Source organism: Acipenser ruthenus, chromosome 5, assembly GCF_902713425.1.
Source record: "Acipenser ruthenus chromosome 5, fAciRut3.2 maternal haplotype, whole genome shotgun sequence".
NCBI classification, from domain to species: domain Eukaryota; kingdom Metazoa; phylum Chordata; class Actinopteri; order Acipenseriformes; family Acipenseridae; genus Acipenser; species Acipenser ruthenus.
Window position 1 is genome coordinate 19369688 of NC_081193.1, and position 17456 is coordinate 19387143.

General features: G+C 36.6%; 1 protein-coding gene across 4 annotated transcripts in view; it reads left to right on the forward strand.

The window, feature by feature from the left end:
* The window catches only part of LOC117403041 (runt-related transcription factor 2-like), a 74671-nt gene that overhangs the window by 45788 nt on the left and 11427 nt on the right, over positions 1-17456 (forward strand). For 3 of the 4 annotated variants that reach the window (XM_034004890.3, XM_034004891.3, XM_034004892.3), the window contains 2 exons: positions 201-305; positions 15428-15604. In XM_034004890.3, coding sequence (XP_033860781.1) covers positions 201-305; positions 15428-15604 — 282 coding nt within the window. The remainder of the gene's footprint in view (positions 1-200; positions 306-15427; positions 15605-17456) is intronic. The other variant, XM_034004893.3, reaches the window with a different exon arrangement.

Genomic DNA, 17456 nt, shown 5'->3' on the forward strand with positions numbered 1-17456 from the left:
GTGCATTAACTATATGAGGGCCTTTGTTACAGTAGGCCACTGAAATTGTCATTGTTTATTGTTCATTGGTCTTGAATTCAATTTTGTCAGTAACCCACAGCCATCATCATCACCAACTGCAAAATGCAAATGAGCGGGAATGCTGAATGCTGCACATTGTACATGAAAGTTATGGATTTTTAATCTTTTATGTTTTGCAGGCAAGAGTTTCACATTGACAATCACAGTATTCACAAACCCACCCCAAGTGGCAACTTACCACCGAGCAATAAAGGTTACTGTTGATGGACCTCGGGAACCAAGAAGTAAGTACCCCAGTATTTATCAGTGTGCTGTAATAATAATAATAATAATAATGGACAAGGTTAATGGCCCTGCTGGCTTGCAAGTCAGGCTTTAGTATAATCATTTTAAAATCCTTGTGCCATTGCTGGCAAATTGCCTCACATTTTTACACAACTGGAAAACAAAACACAAATCTGCTTGTGTCGTGACAGGGTGGAGACAGTATTTCCAAACAAATATTTTGTAGCCTCATACTGTATTGGTGTAGGGTATCAGTATGCCCCCCCCCCCACCTCCTCACATTCATTTGACATATTGAAGGTATACATACTGTGCAATTTGCAGGTTACTTTTGGAAAATACCTGCAAATTGTATGTTTAAGACTTACATCTCGGAGATTAAAACTGCCACTCCCTGCTTTTTATTGTCATTGTATGAAACTCTCTGTTGAAGGATTATAATTACCAGTAAAGACAGAACACATCATTGCCTTTCTGCCATTGTTCAAAGACACAGGGTGTCTGGAAACACATGTCTGCTGGCTAGCTGAAATGTGTACGGGCCATTTCAGAATAAATAATCAGGGAATTGTGATATCCCCTGGCACAAACAAAAACAACACATCAAACTTGACAGTAGTATTCATAATAACCTTTGCATTAAAGAACTGTATAAACACTGCAGGTTGTCAGATTTGTAAGTGAGTAATGATGGCCTTGCTAAGGGTTTAAGATGTGGGTGTTAGCTCTATAAGAGGCTTCATTGAAAAAAGTGGCAAGAGTGGAGCAATAATTCGTTAAATGAGCTGGCTTATGAGTGCATACTGTATTATGAGTGATTATAAGAGTAGAGCATAATGTTGAACAACAGCATGTCCACCAGGTATGAGTATGTGTGGAGGGTGCTTTTGACATTTGTACTCTGTACCTTACAAGCATTATCCTATATGTCACCATGTGTACCTCTTAAGCCACCTACTGTACCAGGGATGCAAATTTGGCACTATGGTGCTAGATTCTAGCACCAGGGTAGCTCATATAGTACCAGCAACATTAAATTCTGGCACCAGTAGACATGTTTATTTATTTTTTTTAACTTCATAGCAACCATAGATGATGATAGTTTCTCATTGGGTCTGGACTATGACCCACCCACACTCATTATCATACACAGGAGAGAAGGTTTGTGTCGTGAGGCAAGTTTAACTGCAGAAACTGGTTGCAAACATGTCTTTACCTTTACACAATTAACAATTAAATAAGCAAGTCAAAAAGGTATGTGGGCAATAGTAGACTTAACAGGTAATGATAAACAATACATTTTTACGATTTTCGTATTCACAATCCTCTTCATTTTACTACAAAAGTTAAAGATATTTTGTTGATTAAACAATCATCATGGTTTGAATAGGTGCATATAATCACAGATTTAAGTTAAAACCAAATCAGTTGTTGCAGCTAATTGTAAATCGAATCCATCAATAAAATTAATCAACAATGTGCACAGCTTTCTTGCTAACTATCGAGTGTAGCTGAATTCATGAACTATTGTTTTGTTTATACAGTATGTTGAACGCTTGCCGTCTTCGTTTTCTTAATATTGCAATTTTGGTCTTAAGTGCTTACATATAAATATACAGCACACAACTGTGTCTAATACCATTTCTCACTAAAAGCTCATGGATGGCGGGGGGTGATATTGTAGGCTCAAAACATTTTCAGACACTTTCAAAACAGTTTAGTACCCCTGTGTACATAGAACATTATGGAACTGGATCTGTTCCAAACTCAAGGGTTAAACCTCAATTTAACCTTTCGGTTTGACAGTGGATCATACTGTCTGTAAATACTTTCTGTGGAATGACCAAATTACCAGATGTAGAGCCCAGTTGTTAAATACCGTACACACACACACACACATACACACACACAGACACATACACACACACAGACACATACACACACACACACACACACATACACACACACACACACACACAGACACATACACACACACACACACACACACACACATACACACACACACACACACACACACACACACAGAAAATGTAGTTTAGTGAGTGCAGTCCTAACGGTAAGGTTGGGTACAGTAGCAGAGTTACTGTTTTCCTTCTCTCAATACACACACTAAATAGCCATCATTACTTAATATGACCTTTGGATTGCTGTTCTAAGGTAAAGAGGGAAGTAAAGCTATCATTAGGTTTTACTAATGGGGCATAAAAAGTTTATGATGTCCATCAATGCCAGCTGGTCTGGCATGAAGCTGTTCCAGGATAAATTTTATTCATAAAAAATATTGTCATCTTTCCTTTTTTGGCTCTAGAATCAATGCTGTCACATCACAAACAAGTTTTTTGTTTCTTCTTTTCAATAAACACATCTGGCATTGGCAGTTGGAGCCACTTCATAACAGCACATGATCATCCTTCATTACCAGATTAAAAACTACCCCATGGTATCATTGATGTGCTTGACTTTGATCTCCCGCACTTCTGATTCATCTGCCTTGTTTCTAAACTTTCTTGAAAAGGATGGCGGCAGATTACTTCCAAACGCTAGATTATTGGGTAGAGTAAACACACAGAAAAAACCATAACAATTTCTTACATTTTCACTCTGTGCCAATTTAAATGCATCATAAATGCAGACAGATGCAAGAGGATCTTTTCGTGAATGTGTCATCATATTCCAAAGTATATGTCCCTTTCCTGACTTTATCTTTCAGCTAACTTCTTTGTTGAAAGACTGATATCATCCAACTGATTTTAGAACTACATATTTTACTTATACAATGAACACCCAGCAGCTAAGTACTAGAAGAGATCATGAAAAAAAATAGGGTTTATAGAATGTATGGAAATTTGACACAATAAGTGCATTTGACGTAATATGTAGTATTTATGTCTTTAAAAAAAAAAACATTATGATAAGTGAAATGCTGAGTTCAGGATAATAATACATTAATAATAACTGTTCGATGAAAGACTTTTGAAACACCTAACTTAAAAATGTACAAGCAGGACATAAACAGTAAATCATTGGGATTAAGAAAAATAACGAGCATCCATAGTAGGGAAAGGTAATGTTAAAACTAACAGACCTGAATAATTGGATCACTTTCATGAATTACCTTGTGCTTTGTGCAATTGGAGCTCAGTCTTAAGGTTTTTTTTGGTTGTTGATTGGGCTGTCAGGAGCTAGGCAGGTGGCCAGGCAGGAAATGACACATCAAGAGGCAAGTGTGTTGTGCAACATTTTAAGAGACTGATGCAAGGATCTGCTGCCTGTTTATGCATTCTTTAAGGAACAATGAGCATGACAGGGCTTCTTCTCTGGGATGCACGCTGTGCTTGAAGCCGAAAGAAAGAGTTCTGTGGAACAGAACACTCCAAATCAGACTCCTGCAGCACCACAGTCTGAGCAAATCCAGCGCCGGTGGGTCTATATAAACTATACTCATTCATGTCTAGCTTAAAATCCCTTTTCTGTTCCATGATTTATGTCAGTAAAGGCTCTTCATTTACAAAGAGGGGTTTTCTTTGCAATTAGACTGAACATTAAAAAAAAAAATGCATGTGAGTAATTAGGAGGACCGAAGGAATTTGGCATACCAGTACAAGCTCATAGAGGAAATCTTTAAGTAGGGAAAATAACTGAACACACCCTTTCTGTAATTCTCAGAAGCAGGAACATGTGGCCAGTGCTTGATACATTGCAAGGTCGGCACTATTTTTTCTAACATGAAAAAGGACCCACAATAAACAAATCAGAATGTTCATTTAACCCTTATACCAAGTTGCTACCACTATACTGCTACTGGACTACTAAAGATAGAAGTCATCATTAAAGAATTAGCAGAACTTACTCAGGACCAATTCAGTTTCATGCATTTAACAGAGTGCATATGGAACCTCAATCCCAAATAATAATTTAAAAAAATCCCCACATTATTTCTTACTGCATGAAATGATTTGTTTCCTAAAATGCTTTTTTACAAGATAAAAGTTAACTAAATGTAGGCAGTGTAGTGCTACTCGATTTACTTGTTGAGGTTGTCTAACACCTTCAAGTAATACATTATTTGTTAGCAGACCCATAGTTTAGTAGTACACCAGCAGTGATAATACTCCACTAATACTACTGGTATGCACTGCTTATGTATTTGACATGGAAATGACTTGTACTGTCAGGAGTGCTTGGGCTGTACAAACACAGTAACCGCACTGTATTTTAGTAATACTTTAGCAGTAGTCAGGGAAGGTGTAATATTAACAAGTTCCTTTTGTGAATAAATAGCCTACACTTCAGCAAAAGATTAGCAAATTTGGTGCAGTGCCCCTTCCAGGAAACAAGAGACAGAGTGAGCTCTCTCCTCTGACAGAGTAAATAAACGCAAAAAGACGTTTCTTTGCCCAACTCTATTATAGCTGGTTTTAATGAGAACCAAAACAAATAAGAGGAACTAGGCAATGGCGTAATTACATATTTTAAAACCTGTTCTCTGTTTCTCGAATAACATAATCCCCTTAGTCACTAAACCAAAATGCTCTATGAGAACTTGAAGTTGAATTAAAAGAAAATTGCTGACATCTGTTCTTACAAAGCTCCAATGGTTTTATTTTTAATTTACATTTCCAATAGACCTTAATAAGTCCATGTATTTGGACAGTAAATGACTTAACAAGACTAATTACTGGTTAAACGTTTTAAAATAAACTACTTTTTAAAACTGCAGTGTGCCTCTTTTCAGGTGTGCAGCTCAAATCATATACTTTTAAACTACTTCTGTTTTTTGTTGTGTTTTTTTTTCTTTCTATTTCTATTACAAACAAATTTAGCTTGTGTTGTCAGACTTTAACCTTGACCTACTGTTTGGCCTGTTGTGGGCCACAAGCTCATTTTTGTGTTGAAGCAGGCTGCACTTCATTTGCAGAATGAGCGTGTTAATGTTAATGTTTATAGAATGGTTTAACAATGGGCTTGTTACAGGTTCCACTTGCCAGTGTTTTATTATGATCAGGCTCTTTGGTTTCTGTGGTCTTTTCTGTGTGCCTAATAAGATGACAACTTTTGCTTGTTTTTGTGGTATGCCACTGCACGCAAAGCTGGGGTTACAAATATGTGAAGTTGTTTTTTGATGTTGTTAGAGTGAAGGATAATAGTTTGGTTTTGAGGCCGCTTAAACTGATATTAAAAATAATTCTGACTATTAGCCTCGATGGGGGGATGGGGCAGGGATTTAGAACAATAGAATCTTCAAAGCAGTTGTTTGCCAGTTTAACAGCCTTTGATTACCAAGCCCTCTGAAGTTGAGTAGCGTAGATCATTAGTGATGATGTTTTGCAGGAAACTAATAGCTACATTTCTGAAAACACTGAAAATAATAATTTTTAATATGGGGCACACACAGCATCTTTAAGAAAATGTTTTACCCATGTTGAAAAAAGAGCTCTGCTGTTCTTTCTGGCTAAACTATCCATTTAACAAAACAAAACAAAAAAACCTTTAGCTATTAAGAAAAGCTTAGGTATTTTTTCAACTTTAAAAAAAATGCAGTTCAAGCAAGGAAGGACATACCAAATTGTGTAAAAAACCAAAAAGAAAAACAAAAACAAAGATGTGTTCTTTATACACGCTACTTAATCAAACAATATTTTTTTGTTTGTTTGTTTTTGTTTGTAGGTGCTACTACAGTTTTTGAAAGTACACTGCAACTCTGTGTGTGAGGACGGGAAACTAAAAGCAGGATGTGAATTAGACAAGAAATGGATATTTTAGGCAATTTATTATTTTTATCTTCCAGAACCTGTAGGTGGCACAAACTGTAACTGCAATAATACAAATGATTTAAAAAAACCCCAAATCAGACACTGACCTGGTACCAATTGTACTGTCTCATTCAAGCCCTGCTTTTTATTACCTTTACATATGAGAACACTTTATTGACTTCAGTCTGGGCGAGACGCTACACTTTTGTAAGAGTTTACAAGCCAGTAAAGCTAACACATAGCCCAGTCTCTAAAAAATGGCACTATTTAATTCTGAGCAAATTGAGTAAAACAACCAAATGTGAATCAGTCTTGCAAAATTCAGGTGATGACAGGGCAGTGTGGGAGATAGTGTGAGACAGTTGTTAGAAATCAAACATCAGGCCTATCATTCAAACATAGTCCAAGTATAGACTTACGATTGTAAGTCGCCCTGGATAAGGGTGTCTGCTAAGAAATAAATAATAATAATAATAATAATAATAATAATAATTTACCCTTACGTTTGCCTTCAAACACAGTAGTTCAGTTGAAGAAACCTGTACTTGTGCTATGTCGATCTAAACCGAGCCCAGTATACTGGAGCTCCTCGCTGTTATACAGCTTTATACAGCTGTTAGTTTAAGGTAGCCATATTGACGGAGGACAACAGAAAAAATGTCTACTTCTATATTTAGAAATGAAAGGACATCATTTCTAAATAGTTTCTTTCAGGCGTCTTGCTCTTGATTGCTACAGTCTGCCTTTTTTTTTTTCTTTTATGAGACTAGAAAAACAATGGTCTCAAATAAAGTGTATTCTTGCAGGTTTCGGAAACCGTTTGTTCTGCAACTGCAGCGTCAATTAGTTTATGATCTTAAATTAATTAAATTACAGGCCTTGAAGAAGAAAAAAAAAATATTTGATTGACAATGAATCTGTACAAAAAATAATTTAAATGCTTTGTAACCGCCTCTTTAATTATTACATGTATCTTAGTTTATCTTTTTATATTATCTGCATACTTCAGTGCATTTTATAAGCTGAACTGAGTCCTGGAAAACTTGTATTGTCTCGTACATGGTTCCCATAAAGATTCTTGAGTGCGGTAGCCAGACAGTCTTCAAAGCTTTACCTCAGTGTTTGTTAATTCAGTGAGTGTTGTAAATGACATCACAGTGCTTGTCTTGAAGCTTGTCCATTTCTCGCTCTCTCTCTCTCACACACACACACACACCCACACAAAGATCTTCTTCCCTGCACACATAGTAATGTGTTTTTTTTTTTTTTGTTTTTTTTTACCTGTTGCTAGCAAGGTAAAAAAATGAGAAGGCTGAATTTAATAAAAACATGATTTTCTAGTGTAATTAGGTCCCCAGGGGGTCAGCTTGCACAACAAAACACACCAGTGATGATCATACTATATACATATATATATATATATATATATATATATATATATATATATATATATAATGTAATAAATAAATCCCCTCCCAAAACCATAACTGACAATAAATCAAATATTACAATAGGACTTTTTGTTGCACAACAAACTAAATTTCATTTGTCTCTAGACGCTGTTTAAGCATGCAGACAGCCAATCAATTTATAAAGCCCTTATACTGTAGTGTGTGTGCCCTTTCTTGGCCTGGTTTACTTCCTGCAGCCTGGAACGCATGGACCAGACATACTTCTGGCACCATACCACCCCAGCCTGGCTTGTTCCTTGGCAGGCAGCTTCTTGAGACCCCTGAAGTTGGTTGGGTGCCTGGTCTTTACCCTTTTTTTCAATAACTGCCATCTCTAGCCTTGTGCATCTTCAGTAAACGACAATTGAGAGGAACGGAAGTTATCAGCGAGAACTACCAGAGAGACTATACAGCAAGGATAGTTTATAGTTTTACGTGTTTTCAGGGTATTGGCGCAGCAAAAGTAAATCAGCCGAAAGCACCACTTTTAATTTGTAGTTCCCAACACTCTTGGGTGAAATGTAGAAAAAAAGTCAATACCTGTCATACAGTAAGAGAAATAAGTCGCCAAAGTAAGATAAAAATATCCTTCTCCTTCTTTTTTTCTTTTTTGTGGATTTTTGCAGACCCCAGGCACATTTATCCACGCATATGTATATTACACGACATCTGAGTTTAATGACAATTAACTTGTTTTGTCAACATGGAAATATACTAGGAAACACACTTATTGTAACATCTGTATCATTTATATTAATTTATATTAAACGATTTATTGGTATTTTAAAATGGACTAGTCGCACGCATCGCACACACACACACACACACACACACACACACACACAAAACTTTATTGGAGACCACAGGGAGTTTAATCCATGCATATGTATATTACAGGACATCCGAGTTTAATGACAATTAACTTGTTTTGTCAACATGGAAATATACTAGGGAACGCACTTATTGTGACGTCTATATCATTTATATTAAATGATTTAGTTCTGTTTTAAAATTGAACATTTGCTTGCAAAAAATATATAATATAAATATAAAAAAGGTCTGGCATGCATAGGATTTGATGAAACTATAACCTTAAGCTTGCAGGTGTGTTGAGTTACAGTCAGAGCTACACAATTAGTTGAGAAAACAAGCAGTATTTTGAAAGATGAAGTCAGCCAGCTGAGAATTCTCAGGACTTAACTTTTACATTTTGGAGATTTTTCGAATCATCATCATCATCATTCTGAGATTCTGATCTTGATCTCTGAAAAAATTTGGTTTCCTGTCAGTGTAACGCTCATTGTGGTCCCTATTGGCGCAAGGAAGTATGGTTCCTCTCGATACTGGTTGATGAGAGTAATGCGCTATGCTGAAGGATAGCCTATATATTTGGTAAAAGTAAAACATAAATAAATAAATAAATAAATAAATAAATAAATAAATACGTTAATAAATATTGAAATAATTGAATACATAAATCAATACATAGACATGTATATTTCTTTCTTTATCTAGATATTTATTTATTTTTCACTATCAGATATAAACACTGCCATTTAATACTGTATGAAATTAAAATAAATACTCAGCAGTTCTTGTTCAATTGTATATTAGTGAAGAGTTTTGTACATAAAGGTTGTCATGCTTTCATATATTTTGACTTTCAAATGAAAACATATTTTGTAACGACTCGGACAATTGCTTTGTTGCAGGACTTGTTGTCTGTTCAGTTTGTCTCGTCTGTCTTATATATGTTACGTGTATTGTAAGGGGAACGGGTCACGCCATTACTTAGCACGGGAAGGGGGAGTGAGTGAATGAGTGGGGAGAATGTGTATTGTTGTTTTCAGGAGTTGCAGAGCATGCATGTGGCTGGTTAATGAGGCGGACAGCGACGGGAAACAACGGGAGGTTACATAAGGGGTGCATGAGCCTGGGGACTGGAGACAGTCCAGCGCTGAACTTGAATGAGAAACTGTGGGTGTGACCGGAGAGAATATGCAGTGAAAGTGCCAAGACTAAAACGTAGAGTTATTATTTTGGTGCCGTGAATTCCGGCCCCTGACAGGAATTCTCTGTAGTTTCAAATAAAACTAACAAAACTAACACCGTCTACTACTTCCTAAACATGAAAAAGTCACAAAATACTAACTGAATGGACCAAGCTTATTAGGATAGTTTGCAAAATCAGATGAAAGCTTTCAATACAATCGGGATAATACATAATCATTATTAACAAAATCTTTTTAGTCTCGTTGCTTGTTAAAAACTGTAACTTTATTGCTATACTACTTGCAAATGTTGTAAAATGGAAGGACAAACTTTGTGGCATGAAAGCTAGGGCGTCTGCATTGCAAGCTGCATTGGAAGCATGTCTTGGGTTCGATTTGATTCCCACACAATGTATATATACTGCAAACTTAAAAAAAAAATATATATATATATTTTTTATTTATGTGTAATAAACACATTTTTGATATGAATGACACGTGTTGATATGAATGACACTTTCATTGAACATACATACTTTTGCACACATAAGTTTAACGTGCATATATATATATATATATATATATATATATATATATATATATATATATATATATATATATATATATATATATATACAGTGTATATATATATATATATATATATATATATATATATATATATATATATATATATATATATATATATATATAATATGTGTGTGTGTGTGTGTGTTACCCAATTTGTTTCTTCTAACTTAGCTTGTGTTTTTGATACAAGTTAGAATAAACAATTGGGGCAGCATTGGCCCCCATCGGCTTTACAGTTGTGCCTAATTGCTTTTTGCTGGGCAAGGTTGCCCCAATGGTTTCTTGAAACTTGGCTTGTGTTTTTGATATCTCCACATTAAATGGCTGGGCACTTTTGATAACTTGGCATTTTTTCACATTTCCAATGTGTTTTTGTTCCAGATTCTCCAACACCATTAGAGCTACAAAGATAGAAAGAAATATATACAGAAAGAAAGAAAGGGCCTGCACAGTTTAATGACAGACAGTAAATAAAAAGGTTGAAGCAGACACAAAAACAGGACACGGCACTGATGCCAAAATAAACAGATAAACAAAACAAGACACAAGACTAAACACTAACAAGTATCGTGCTGGCCCTCCAGGAGGATAGCGATTGTTTAAATTCAACCTCTCTCTCCAGTACCTCCTCGCTGTACACCTAACCCCCCAAGTGCGTGAAAAGGTGCGCTTTTTATACATCTGTACCGAGACTCAATTGCTAATCAATCATTCAATTGGAGTCTCGGTACGTCTGCACGTGAATTAATTATGTGCACTCCCGTGACCACACATTACATTTTAACCAGCACGTGAAGTGATTTGTGCCATCCTCGTGCCTAAATACAAATCTACATTTTTAAACACACGTGAAACACAGACCCTTTTATATCCTGTGTACCAATGCCTATACACCAACATTAACACACCACACGCAACATATAACAGACACGGGGGCGGGCACACTGCCACAGGGCCATATACTTATCCTTGTACCCACGATGTAGTGTTGGGTGAGCGTAGACTTTTACACTGTTTTTTAAACCTTTCATTTGATCTCTCCTCTTCAGGCATATGTGGATTGGTCAGACACAAACTTGTGCTAAAACCCACACAGTTGTTAAAACCAGCATGAACTCATTTCAAATAGCAATTTATGTTCCTTGTAATTTTAACAGGACTCCATATTATTTTGCATAGTCCCAGTACTTTCCTATTTCTAGACCATGCATTCCACTATAGATTTTGGCGGAAGGAACACCTTGGCTATGCAACCCTCCATTTTCTACTCAACAATGTATCTTTTATATTTTAAACATTTACCAGTCAGTAACAGCCTATTCTTCAGATAACCTGTACACCTTCAAATTACTTTTGAGAGGTACAAAATGTCTCATGTAATATTAGGGGTGTGCCACTTTCATTCGTTATCATTTTAAGCATTTACAATATATAGAAATGAACCTGGCACAAATACGTTATCTTTGTATGAGTGCTTTTTACTTAGTGTGTGGTTTATACTGTTGTTTTTCCATCTCTCTGTCTTTTACATGGAAGCTAGGATTTTAGGGACTTGCCATAATAACTCCATAAAATCAACCCATCCCTTGTTTTATTTAGCAGTATTATACTGGTATATATTTAACAGATATCCCATAGCTCTTTTCAGTGAGCTTGCAGCCAGTTCTGCAGCTGACTGAGAGAGGATTATCTCTGGGACCACATAGTGGTTCATTAGTTAGTTCTAACCATCAGAAGCTCAATTTAGACACTGAGTGGCACTTTATGTAAAGATGTGGCTTGTTTGGCTAAAGTTATTTCTATCCCATAGCATTTTAGGGCCAGGTAAAATTAATTCCAATGCCATCAGCTGGGTTCATTGCAGGCAAATCTAATTACACTTAAAAATCAAACCCTAGTGGGCTTGATTTTAGTCCATGCCTAGCAGAAATAATAGGAAGCCCTATAACTGCAGAAGAGATGACAGAATTAATATTAGCACTTTGTCTGTCTGGTTCATATGGGTAGGTTTTGTTTGCCAAAGAGTTACAGCAATTGTAACTTTACTGTATTTTATATTAATTGTACATCAATGAATACTTGTATCACACATTACAGAGGCTAACTGAAACACACTTGCATTGGGTACTGTATATCTGCTACTCCATTTGATCCAAAGGTTATAGAATCATGGTTCAGCAAGCATAGAAACCACCTAATTTAAATACATTCGCCCCCCCTCTCTCCCACAACTTAAAATTATGTTTGAAAGAGTCTGTTCCTCAAGCCAATGGCCAAAAATGTAATAATCATCTTATTTATCCATATTTCACGCTGTCAAAGACTTTTTTTTTTTTTTACCAGTCAGAATGTACTCGCCCAGTACGTTGCCCATACAATAAACAAGGCGAGCTTGGACTAATCAGATGTATCCTGCTTATAATTTGAGACCCATTTTTAATGCTGTTGTGGGAGTAAAACATACTTCACATGTTATTCTTCCATCCACGGGGAAAATAATGCCACGCTCTCTGCCATGTGCCGGGGTGGATACACTTGGCCAATGTTTTTTTGTTTTTTTTGCAGATACTGTTTGTTTGCAACAAGAGAGATATTTTATGAATTATGAACAATGACTAAAAACTGTCATTCATCTATTCCAGTCAGTATTGCAGAGCTCTGAAACACTGAAGAAGGACCTACTGTATTCTAACGGAAAACCAGCAATATAAAAGAAACTAGGAGTCTAGTTTCAATGCTTTTACTCCAGTCTTTTACCTGCGGTACTAATAGGCCCTATTCACAAAGCTTTACCTCAGAGATGTTTTTTTTTTCTGTTTTATTAAACTACATACCAATCTGCAGCTAATAATATCTCAGAAGAAAAACCTTGTAAAGAGCCTGGATGTTTAATTGCTGTTACACAACTTGTAAACAGCTCAGATTTCTACTGGGTTGTCTTTTTTTGATTCACACAGTTTTTAGTGGGACAGGCCCATGGATACAGTAACTTGGTAAAGATTTTATATCAGTTTCTTTGGTACTTTAAGGCTAACACAATAACAATAAACAAGTTGTCAAACATTAGCCCTTGCAACTGCCATATTGACACTTCAGGGACACTAAAGTACCTTACTGGTACTATGTTAGTGCTTTTCTATTAAAATAAATATAACCTATATGACTTTAGTACTTTAGTAGTACTTTCCTAACTAGTAGTGTGCTTAAAATGAGACTAATCCACAGCATGGTTATACGTTGATGCAACCCCTCCTCACTGCACAGACGAGTTCCGCCCCTCAACATAGAAGATGATTATTTAGTCAAAGTTCAGTTTTTTAACTTGTATGGTGTCAGTAAGTTGCAAGCTACATAAATTGAATACTTAAATCAGTGATATTTTCTTTTCCCGTCTCGTCAAATGGGCCTCTTGTGAAAAAAAAGCACCTGTTAATTTCAGTTTCTTTAGTTTTTTGTACGTCCCTTGAGTGTGATTGTGTCTTATAACTGGGCTGTGTCTGTATTGTTCTGTTCTTGCTTCTCACCCCCAGGACAGCACTGAAAATTCCTTTTTCTTTTTTTTTTTTTTTTTGCCTTGATAAAAACCTTAAATAAACATTATAAAAAAATATCTTGCTGAGTTTACGATAAGCTATATCTAAAGAGTAATTAAGCATACACAAAATACTGTCGATTTGAACCACGCTCACTCACTCATTATTAAATTAAAATACATGGTTTAAACTAACTTAATATTCATATTAAAATTCAAAGCTTGATGACACTCAAAGACTCAGCTACATGCCCTGTCTACTATGTGACTATGAAGATCCTAAGTGTCATTGCCCAGGGCATTATGTCCTGTCTGGTAGTTAAATTCAAATGTCTTGATTTATTTAGAAGTTATTTAATGTTACTGCTGACATAGAATCTTTAGGAACTCTGTTGATAATTAAACATAAACGCCTATATATATATATAATACATGTTTTTTAGAAGGAATTGAAAAATCACAGTTACAATGGGGTCAGATGAGTTGAATATACAGTACAGGGCATACGACAAGCATTTATTGTACCTTTTTATTTGATTCCTTTCTTTTTTATTATTCAACTTCTTTCCTTAATGTAATTAGGTTTTGCAAAATTGAATTTAGCTAGCACCCCTTGCCAGCTGGAGACAGGCCACCTCCAGCAAGAATTTCTCCTTCTTCCGTGGGATATTTACTTTGCTGCCATTCAGAGTTGCCAGTTCAGGCTAGCCAGACAGGCTCGCTCTTTAGAAATGCAGCTCTTTACTGCCTTTACTATTGTTTAATTATATTGACACAAACTTTGCCAATAGATCTGCACCTGCAGCACTTTTCTTTCTCATTTTTGCTGCCCCGGCTACTGTTTGTGTACTTCTTATTTTGCTTATGAATCCACACAGAGGTGTAGCCTGGGGAGGAACATGGAGGGCAAGTTGTGTGCTTGCCCTGCGTGCTTGTGAATTGCTGTATTCAGTGGCAGGGTGTCTTGTTGGGACACAGAACAGTTTAGGCTCAGGTATGCAGTCTCTTTTAAGGAACGATGTAATGTTTTGCATTAAAATTATATGCATGGCTGACAATAAACTGGCTCAGGTTTTCACTGCAATATACGCATACTCAAGCAGAAGATCCTATCCCGTATTACTGATTTAATATATTCATGGTTCTAGCAAAAAGATGCTAACATTTTCATTGCATTTTGTAGTGACGCCTTTTTTTTCTTTTCTTTTTTTTTTTTAATAATGGTCCAGCCACTAAAGGGAACAGTTCCAAGCTCACTTTTCTTGAAGTGAAGGATTCTGTTTCTCTCTCTCTCTCTCTCTCTCTCTCTCTCTCTCTCTCTCTCTCTCTCTCTCTCTCTCTCTGTCTCTCTCTCTCTCTGTCTCTCTTTTCAAGCTTTTAAATGTTATTTTGTAAAATAAAGTCATTCTCAGACGTACATACCGCTTGTGTAGATAGGGGTAGATAGGGGATAAACAAGCAAACACATAATATTTAACTTCTGTGACAACTGATTCTAAGCAAGCGCATTTAGTGCTGCTAAAAAAAAAAAAAAAAAAACAGGGATAAAAGATGGTAAAGCCTCCCCTGTTAAAGATACTTTAGTGTACTATAACTTTTTGGCAGTACTACAGTATAGCATTGTTTTAGTATGGGGAATGAATGTGTGTATTTGCTTAACAAGTATGCACATTCGTTTTGGCAAGAAACCGGTTTCCTTTTTTTCCCTGGACAACTTAAAAAATCGTACTGTAAGAGAACACGGCTGCATTCTCTCTCTTTCTCTCTCTCTCTCGCTGTTCGCAGGACACAGACAGAAGCTGGATGACCAGCCGAAGCCTGGTTTGTTTTCAGAGCGCTTGAGCGAGTTGGAGCGTCTTCGCCAGACCACAATGAGAGTCAGTGTCCCGACACAAAACCCCCGATCCTCCCTCAGCGCAGTGCCTACACCCTTTAACCCACAAGGCCAAACCCAGATCTCAGGTAAGGGGAGCGGGAGACACCTGAGAGCCAGGCCTCGAGTCTGATGGCTTGAAAGACGCTAGTAATCCTGCAGAGGAATATTCCTGCTGCAGTAGATTAAGTTCCCCTTTAATATACACCTGTTTAAAGTGGAAAACCAACAAAGGAACCTGTCTTAAAGGTGCTGTCTAGTGCTATCAGGATTGGGCGTTCATTATTTGTAGAGTATCAACTAGTCAAATTATGCATACCTATAGTATTATATACACATTTTCAAAAAGTAAGTAATATAACCACAGAGAAGGTGTCAGCCCCCCCAAATAAAAACCCTGACAGTATCGTTAAAAACATTTTTTTTTTTTACAATTTTATTTTTGTTGGCAGGAATTTTGCTGTCATCTTCTTATCTTGTGGTAGATAATGTAATTCATCTTGGCAAATGAAAATTCAGCTTTCACGGTAGCAAGCATTAAACAACTGAAAAAAAACCTGTGCACTCTTTTAAGTCAAATGGACTTAAAAGCCGAGAGACTTTGTCATTTTCAAATGAACAGTGAGATAAATGATCGCTACATCACGACACAAACAAGCGAGTCAATCAACCAGTTGCCTAATCACAAACATCAACACCCCAGCCCAGTGTGAGTGACATCACTTCAAGACAAAACACTCAAAGACCTCAAATGCAGCCAGAGGATAGGAAACCACACAGCAGAGACTTGCTGTGCAGTTTCAAAATACAAACTGCTACCCATATTGTAAAGAGTTAGCATTTAGAGGCAGACAAAATGCCCTTGGTCACCTATATTAGTGCTATATGTTAGATTAGATCAGTAGAAATGTAATCTGTGCTGTTTTAACGTTTTGTACATGGATTGTATTTACAGTGCCAACAGGAACATTGTTGTTTTGATTTGCAGAGTGCAGTATTTGCATATTAGACTGGCCTCTCCCTGTCTAACTTGTTTAAGCTGATCTGGGCAGAGTGCCATTGTATAAGCCCAATCCATTAAATATTGTTGTTGAAAGAACTGCTTTACATTACACCCACAGACAAACACTCAAGCAGTACTGTTTGCAAAAGGAGGATTTTAAAAAAAAAATCAAATAAACCTGGTTTGCTTTGTTATGAAATATTGACTTTCAAGGGAGGGGTTGTAATGCCCCCAGGTCTTACAATTATTGTATTCTGTAGTGAATAAGTAAATTCAAAACCTCATTATTTATATGGTATTTATTCTGGTAACTTCTATGAGTAAAGGTTGAAGGCGAAAAACAGTGTGGTGTACTTTCTGCCTTTAAGTTTTCATTTACTGTATTTGTTTTTAATAAAGTTTTTCCAACACATACATTCTGGTACATGGTTTATCGCTGTGCTTTCCTCACCAAATTTCTGAGAACATGTAATGGAAATTTCACACATCACCTGTTTTTTTCAAATGCAGATTCTGAGGTTTGAATGGTGGCGGTTGAACGGTCGTGGACTGGGCATTGATTTTTCATGTTTGACTGTTTAATAAGGGAATTGTTTGTTTTACATTTGTTATAATTGTTGTTAGTAACCACAGCTACAGTTGTTGTTTGTGTGTGAGTGCAGTGGTCTTTCTGATGGACCGCATGCTTCGGATTTGGAGGTTGGTTCAAGTGTTGACTGCTCTGGAGGAGATTTGCAAACCTCACTCAACAGCAAGTGTAATGGGCAGTGTTGTGTGATGCACTGCCAGTATGGATTCTGTCCCCTGTCGGTGAGATGAGATGAGGTTAAACGCCCTTTGCATTGTGGTTAAGACGGTCATTTGCGATACACAGGGTCGCCGGTTTGTGTCCAGCTTCTGCCCTGTTGCTCAAGCATACAGTTTTCCTGGAGATATTG